We start from the raw sequence: 8,196 nt of genomic DNA on the forward strand, positions 1-8,196 counted from the left end.
AGATGTGATGACATGTTATTTATTGCTCAACAGTGTGATTTGAGTCAGTTATGATGATTATCAATAGTAAAAGTTTGTCTACTTTTTCCACATTAGTTGAGTACATTTTCAAAAGGTATGTACACTTTATATACTTCTTTAAATTACCCAAATTCCCACAGAAATAAGTATGATTACATGTGAATGAGCCATTTGTTAATTAATAATGGACGGTGACAACGACAGGCGTGTCTCCTCTTTAAAGTTACATATAAAATACAAACATTACATTGTTTTAAAGTGATGTAATTACCACAAAGGCATATTATACTGAATATCTGTTTGATGTGAATGTTAGTTATAGACAAGAACAGTTTGTGCAGTTTAGGATACAAGGCACCGACATTGAAATTCGAAGTGCACCAATCACTACTGATGGACACAAATTTACAAGCGAGCTTTTGGACCTTTGCCTTTTTCCACAATCTGACCGAAGAGCCTCGCTGCTTCCTGGGCGCAGCCTCGGTGAATGGTGAGTCCGAAACCTCCATGGCCGTAGTTGTGTATCACCTGATTGAGAGCCACAATACTTTAGAAGTTTAATGACCAAAATTCCTCTTTAAAGTACTGCTGAGGTGTAAAAGTTTACCTCAATTGTAGTTGCACCAGACTGTATGGTCTCCCTTTCCAGGCGGACTTTGCTCCGAACAGGCCTGAGGCCGGCCCAGTCCTCCACTATCCTAGCATGCTGAGGTTAGTAACAACAAGACATGTTTGGGCATTGTGTACCTTCAGATTTGGGTATTTTGCCACCAAGTTGTTCCTTGTCTCTAACGTGTTTAGGACTGAATTAGATAAGTATTCTAAATATATCAATCAAATGCAAAATGTTAAATAATTTAGCACTACAGAAGATGCATTGTAAATAATTTATTACAGTTTACACAGAAAGTGTTTTTATGGGCTCTTTGATATCATCTCACCTTGAGACTTGGCTCGAGCTGGCAAGCGCTTTCCCAGATTTTCTTATGGTCAGTAGAGTTGTTCTGTTCACTCCAGTTTTCTAACTGGAAAATCCCACCGACTGTCACGAGACGACTCCTGCAGACACAGATGTTCTGTTTGCTAATGAAAACAACTTTGTCTTTCTGGCTACACAAAACACTGAAATCCCAAAATTACAAGTGCTCTGACAGAAAACAACACCATGGCAAGTAGACAACACAGTATAACCACTGCAACTATTGCTGGCAACATGCATTGTGTGTATGATACTGTAAATCCAAATTACTCCTATCCCTCACTACAAACTCTTCAGGAGCAGTTTGTTCCTAAAGTTCAGTGTTTCTAAGTGTTTTGTGTCACTAGAACTACCCTGGAATGATGTATGGTGAATTGTAGACACTTTCTGTTGAACTGTGGGTAATAATCCAATGCTTCAGCCACGGAGCATCCACCTAAAAAACAAAGGAATAATTAGGTTCAACCACTATTTCCACGGTGCCTTTATCTATCTACAGACATTTGACGCTGTTTGCTCTCACCTTTACTATCTGACCCCGGCCTGGTTTGAGCTCAGGGTCCGGCTGGAGCTCTCCTGATCTCACCCCAGTGCAGTTTATTATCACATCTGCACCAGTTTCTGCCAGCTAAATGAAGTGAAAACATTTAGTGAGTCTTTCCTGAGGTAAGTAGGAACACTCTTCTGGCTGTTCTGATATGACACTCAATATATAAAAAAAAAAACATTCCTAAAATGAAAAATAAAACATAATGTATAACAACAAATATATATGCAAGTATTATTGAAAAGTCTTCACTAACCTCCTTAAAGGACTTTATTTTCCTGTGATAAAATGTCACACCCCTTTTTTGCAGCCTGAGAATAATACAAAATCAGATGTATAGTATGAGCACCACAAAACGACTCCTGTAAAATACACTCTTTAACTTCTGTGAAACTTATACTACTCAAGATTAAACTGAACAACTAATCCTAAACAACATTTGAGGACATAATTAATTGACATGTCATTACACCGCGTATAGGGCATTGTATGTTGAGGGCAGTGTGGTGGATGAACAGGTCAAATACAGGACTTCCACCCAGGAGACTGAGGTTTGTGTCCTATATAAAACTAAATAAAGGGTGTCAAATGGAAACATTTTAAAAATATTTCAGACACTAATCAGGTCATTGCTATCTGGCAGCTGTCTAAATTTGCATTTTCCCCAGCCTGCACAATGCATGGTAGTAGTTAGCTCTCAGTTAGTGATCACTGATTGTACACTATGTTTTACTTCGCATTGTGATCATTTGTTTACTATGTATGGTATATGTATATATATATATATATATATATATATATATATATAAACAGAGTGGTTGTTTGTTGTTGGACTTCTGTGCTAGTCATGGATTGTCTATAACAAACACCATGTTCGAACATAGGGATGCTCATAAGTGTACGTGGTACCAGAGCACCCTAGGCCAAAGGTCAATGATCGATTTTATAATCGTTTCATCTGATCTGAGGCCGTATGTTTTGGACACTCGGGTGAAGAGAGGGGCGCTCGGTTGACAGCTCCTGTCAAACGATCACCATCTGGTGGTGAGTTGGGTCAGGGGGTGGGGGAAGACTCTGGACAGACCTGGTAAGCCCAAACGGGTAGTGCGGGTAAATTGGGAACGTCTGGAGGAGGCCCCTGTCCGACAGACTTTCAACTCACACCTCCGGCAGAGCTTTTCGTGCATCCCTGTGGAGGCTGGGGGCATTGAACCCGAGTGGACAATGTTCAAAGTTTCCATTGCTGAAGCTGCGGCGAGGAGCTGTGGTCTTAGGGTCTTAGGTGCCTCAAGGGGCGGTAACCCACGAACACTGTGGTGGACACCGGTGGTCAGGGAAGCCGTCCGACTGAAGAAGGAGTCTTTCCGGGATACGTTATCCCAGAGGACTCCGGAGGGGGTTGCAGGAATACCGGAAGGGCCGAGGGCCGAAGGGCTGCAGCCTCTGCCGTGAAAGAGGCAAAGCAGCGGGTGTGGGAGAAGTTTGGAGAAGACATGGAGAAGGACTTTCGGTCGGCACCAAGGTGCTTCTGGAAAACTGTTCGCCACCTCAGGAGGGGGAAGCGGGGAACCATCCAAGCTGTGTACAGTAAGGATGGCACACTGTTGACCTCAACTGAGGAGGTAATAGGGCGGTGGAAGGAGCACTTTGAGGAACTCCTGAATCCGACTAATACGCCCTCTATGTTAGAGGCAGAGCTGGAGGATGATGGGGGATCGTTGTCGATTTCCCGGGCGGAAGTCACTGATGTAGTCAAGCAACTCCACAGTGGCAAAGCCCCTGGGATTGATGAGATCCGTCCAGAAATGCTCAAGGCTCTGGGTGTGGAGGGGCTGTCCTGGTTAACACGCCTCTTCAACATTGCGTGGAAGTCTGGAACAGTGCCAAAGGAGTGGCAGACCGGGGTGGTGGTTCCCCTTTTTAAAAAGGGGGACCTGAGGGTGTGTGCCAATTATAGGGGTATCACACTTCTCAGCCTCCCTGGTAAAGTCTACTCCAAGGTGCTGGAAAGGAGGGTTCGGCCAATAGTCGAACCTCAGATTGAAGAGGAACAATGCGGATTCCGTCCTGGTCGTGGAACAACAGACCAGCTCTTCACTCTCGCAAGGATCCTGGAGGGAGCCTGGGAGTATGCCCAACCGATCTACATGTGTTTTGTGGATCTGGAAAAGGCGTATGACTGGTTCCCCCGGGAGATACTGTGGGGGATGCTGCGGGAGTATGGGGTGAGGGGGTCTCTTATCAGGGCCATCCAATCTCTGTACAACCAAAGCGAGAGCTGTGTCCGGGTTCTCGGCAGTAAGTCGGACTCGTTTCAGGTGAGGGTTGGCCTCCGCCAGGGCTGCGCTTTGTCACCAATCCTGTTTGTAATATTTATGGACAGGATATCAAGGCGTAGTCGGGGTGGGGAGGGGTTGCAGTTCGGTGGGTTTGGGATCTCATCGCTGCTCTTTGCAGATGATGTGGTCCTGATGGCATCATCGGCCTGTGACCTTCAGCACTCACTGGATCGGTTCGCAGCCGAGTGTGAAGCGGTTGGGATGAGGATCAGCATCTCTAAATCTGAGGCCATGGTTCTCAGCAGGAAACCGATGGAGTGCCTACTCCAGGTAGGGAATGAGTCCTTACCCCAAGTGAAGGAGTTTAAGTACCTTGGGGTTTTGTTCGTGAGTGAGGGGACAATGGAGCGGGAGATTGGTCGGAGAATCGGTGCAGCGGGTGCGGTATTACATTCAATTTATCGCACCGTTGTGACGAAAAGAGAGCTGAGCCAGAAGGCAAAGCTCTCGATCTACCGGTCAGTTTTCGTTCCTACCCTCACCTATGGTCATGAAGGCTGGGTCGTGACCGAAAGAACGAGATCCAGGGTACAAGCGGCCGAAATGGGTTTCCTCAGGAAGGTGGCTGGCATCTCCCTTAGAGATAGGGTGAGAAGCTCAGTCATCCGTGAGGAGCTCGGAGTAGAGCCGCTGCTCGCCGGCGTCGAAAGGGGCCAGTTGAGGTGGTTCGGGCATCTGGTAAGGATGCCCCCTGGGCGCCTCCCTAGGGAGGTGTTCCAGGCACTTCCAGCTGGGAGGAGGCCTCGGGGAAGACCCAGGACTAGGTGGAGGGATTATATCTCCAACCTGGCCTGGGAACGCCTCAGGATCCCCCAGTCGGAGCTGGTTAATGTGGCTCGGGAAAGGGAAGTTTGGGGTCCCCTGCTGGAGCTGCTCCTCCCGCGACCCGACACTGGATAAGCGGAAGAAGATGGATGGATGGATATATATATATATATATATATATATATATATATATATATATATATATATATAATATTATATTATATTATATATATATATATATATATATATATCGGACAACAGTACAAAATGGTAAACAGAGAATATAGATAAACAACTTTAGACAGTCTAGCTCAACTGAGGCTGTGTTAAACATGTAAGATAAGATAAAAATATATTATACTTAATTATTAACCATGAGGGGAAATTAGGAACTGAAATTAATACAACATTTATATCACAAGCAATAAAGCGCTTCCTTTCATCTTTTTATTGCGTAATACATGATGTTGCAAACAGGTGCTACACACAGGTGGTCACCTAAGAGATAAGTTAATCACTCACCAATCCATCAGCCAAGGTAAGTATGCTTTACCTTCCACCATGAGAGCAGTGTTGAACCATCCATGACTAGACATATTAGAAGAGACAGACAGATTATCTATCCAATCATAAATATTTGCATCTTTTATTGTTGTTATTGTTGGGAACCACGCAATATATTATTTAGTAAGATAAAAAACAAATAGATTTTCTAAACATCAATGATGCACTTAAGGAAAAAGCCTTTTATCAGGATACAAATGAGCATAAACTGTATCTTTCATTCTTTCTAAGTATTTATTACCTGACATTTTGTAGATGTATATACACATAATTTTATTTTGGTTTTGTATGTTGGTTTGATGTCTTACTGTATTATATATTTTTGAAATACAGCAGTGTCTTGTAGTCCCATGTGGAAATGGTCAAATGTTTGGCGTAACAATCTACCTAACTAAGTAACTATTTGCAGCTCTGCTTTATGGTCTTTTAGTGTTTTTCTTTCATGGCATATTCTGCAAGAAACCTACTTGTATCCGGGGAACATCTGCAGTTCTCGCTCTGTGAGCTGTCTGAAGCCCAGGACAATATCTTTAAATGAGGGATCCTGCAATCAAAAACAAGTCAAGATCACATTATTCATGTCCTAAACATGTCCTGGCTGTGTTAGTTTGCTGTCACAATACAGAATCCTAATTAACCCGAGTCTGACCCAACCCTTGGTGAGGCCTCTCTCTTTTCCAACCACTGCAGGCACCCATCTTTATGTGGCTGAACAAAGCTCTACTTTCAGTCAGGCTGAATACTAATGTACTGTGTTTATGGTAAATATGGTACTGGTATGTGATCCATTTTTTTATTGAGGTTATATGAGTTACATTTTAACTATTACTACAGTGCCTTTGCTCTTGGTTGTAAACAGCATACGAAACAAGGTCAAATATTATCTTTGAGGCCAGACTGACTGTGTGTTCTCAGTCTACTCTCTAAGTGCTACTCACTGGGGCGGGTTCAGTACAGAGGTTGTAGCCAGACTGAAGGAATATACCCATTTGTATGGACTCTGGTGAACTGAGGCAGCTCAGCAAGTAGTCAAATGTCTGTTTATTCCATTCTCTAAATGGGAGGAACACAGCATTACAATTTTGACCACTTTTTACAGATAAAGTGGAGAATCAAAAAAGAGTTAAAGAGAATGCACTTACGTCTCCTGGACGTTGCCCTTATTGTAGAGATATGGCTGCCATAAGCCAGCAGCCCCATCACTAGTGGTCAGTGGAGTGAAACAGTCTGCATACACCTCAATGGTCAGTGGACTGACGATGGAGTGATACTGCTCATAGATGCTCTGAGCTGTTGCCAGGCCGATGACTCCAGCTCCAATCACTGCCACCCGCATGTCTGGATTTACATGAGCGCAATGGATTTACATCTGAGACTTACTCATCCACAAAGGAACCCTGTATGCAAACAGGCCAATATCTTCTTGGAGGAAAATCTAGATAATTATTGTATTGTATTGTATTCTAATACACTAGATTGGATATGATTGGATAAAAGATTAGAAAAGTATTATTCTATTATTATTTATATATCGTTAAACAATTACTTAAAAATATATTACTATTATTATTATTATTATTATTATTATTATTAGTAGTAGTAGTAGTAGTAGTAGTAGTAGTAGTAGTAGTAGTAGTAGTAGACAACGCTGAAGTTAGCTTCCGATTCGCAGCTTCCGATTTGGCAGTTAAGGGGACATTTAAGGGAAACTTGTAGACCACATTAGACCAGGTCCAGATCCAAAACCACTGTACCTAGACTTGTCAAATCTGGAATAAATTATCCCAGATTTAGTCCAGATTTGTGAAAACTTTATTCTATTTGTGAAAATGCAATAAAGGGAGATTTTACTGTTTCACAAATAGAATAAGGCTTTCACTAATCTGAAACTGGGTTTTTAACACTCTTTAGCCTCTCTGGGATAATTCAGTCCAGATTTGAAAAATCTAGGTACAGTGGTTTTGGAACTGGACCTTGTCTAATGTGGTCTACAAGTTCCCTTACATTTTCCCTTAACTGCCGAATCAGAAGCTGCGAATCGGAAGCCAACTTCAGCGTCGTCTGTGGAACCAACTTGTTGGTTTGGTTGGACTGAATCCTGGACTAATCTGAGGAAAACTTTTACAAACTTAACAGCTAATAGGAAAGCAGAGTAACTAGAGTATTATGTAACAGAGCGCGTCACATGTCGGAAACGAAGCAGCATTTCAGACTCAAGACTCAAGACAACTCAAAACTTATGTAGCCTAAATGCTACATAGTAGAACAGATCAGATGTAGATGTTGTACTACAGATGATCCACTCACAAGTAAATCTGTTTAAGTAAAGTAAAGTTTTGCTTTACCTTCAGGCAGATTTTCGGCCCAAATGCAGGTTATGTTGTCTGTCACTCACAACCGCTCACAACCTATGTTCACAACTCACCTCAGCGAACTCGCCACTGGTTCAGCTGTCACATGGGCGGAGGGGCGGAGACAGCAGCTCCTCAGCAGCACCATGGATGGCTGGACTGGTATACACATTGACATGGGTATACATCATGGATGCATTAAGAGAACAGCATCTATGTATGTTTCAAAGCTCAACTATCGATCCAGGATGTATCAGTGCCTCCTTTCGTGGACATGCATGTATTCACTCATTGTTTTCTGCAAGTTCTCATGTGAATGTAAATAGGCCTCCTTTTTATATCATGGAGGGAGCTCTGGGTGGATTGTATGGGTTAAGAATTATTAAATATATTTTTAAACAATTTGATGCCTAGCTGACACCATGGAGAAACACATTGACATTGCATGCATATTTTTCTAAACATACTATGTTGCTATAACTTGGTCATACAAGAAAAAAATATATTATTGTCATTATTAATAATACTTACTTACTATAAACAATTAACAGTACTTTTTTTTAACGTTCAGGGATTGTTCCCTGATCGAAAAAAAAATAACCTTTACGGAACGTTCTCTGATGGTTCTCT

The 8,196-nt window shown here is 42.5% G+C and overlaps 1 protein-coding gene across 1 annotated transcript; it reads right to left on the reverse strand.

Moving 5' to 3' along the window:
- Positions 1–3: 3 nt before the first annotated feature.
- On the reverse strand, positions 4–7,683 carry LOC120561036 (D-amino-acid oxidase-like). Its single transcript, XM_039804002.1, has 11 exons — positions 7,561–7,683; positions 6,358–6,553; positions 6,154–6,268; positions 5,683–5,759; positions 5,174–5,239; positions 1,804–1,858; positions 1,524–1,628; positions 1,354–1,436; positions 963–1,080; positions 629–727; positions 4–549 (listed from the first exon to the last, which is right to left on the reverse strand). Exons 2-11 carry the CDS (start codon positions 6,549–6,551, stop codon positions 427–429), a joined length of 1,035 nt encoding a protein of 344 aa, XP_039659936.1. The 5' UTR covers positions 6,552–6,553; positions 7,561–7,683; the 3' UTR covers positions 4–426.
- Positions 7,684–8,196: the final 513 nt, after the last annotated feature.

Source organism: Perca fluviatilis, chromosome 6 (assembly GCF_010015445.1).
Source record: "Perca fluviatilis chromosome 6, GENO_Pfluv_1.0, whole genome shotgun sequence".
NCBI lineage: Eukaryota > Metazoa > Chordata > Actinopteri > Perciformes > Percidae > Perca > Perca fluviatilis.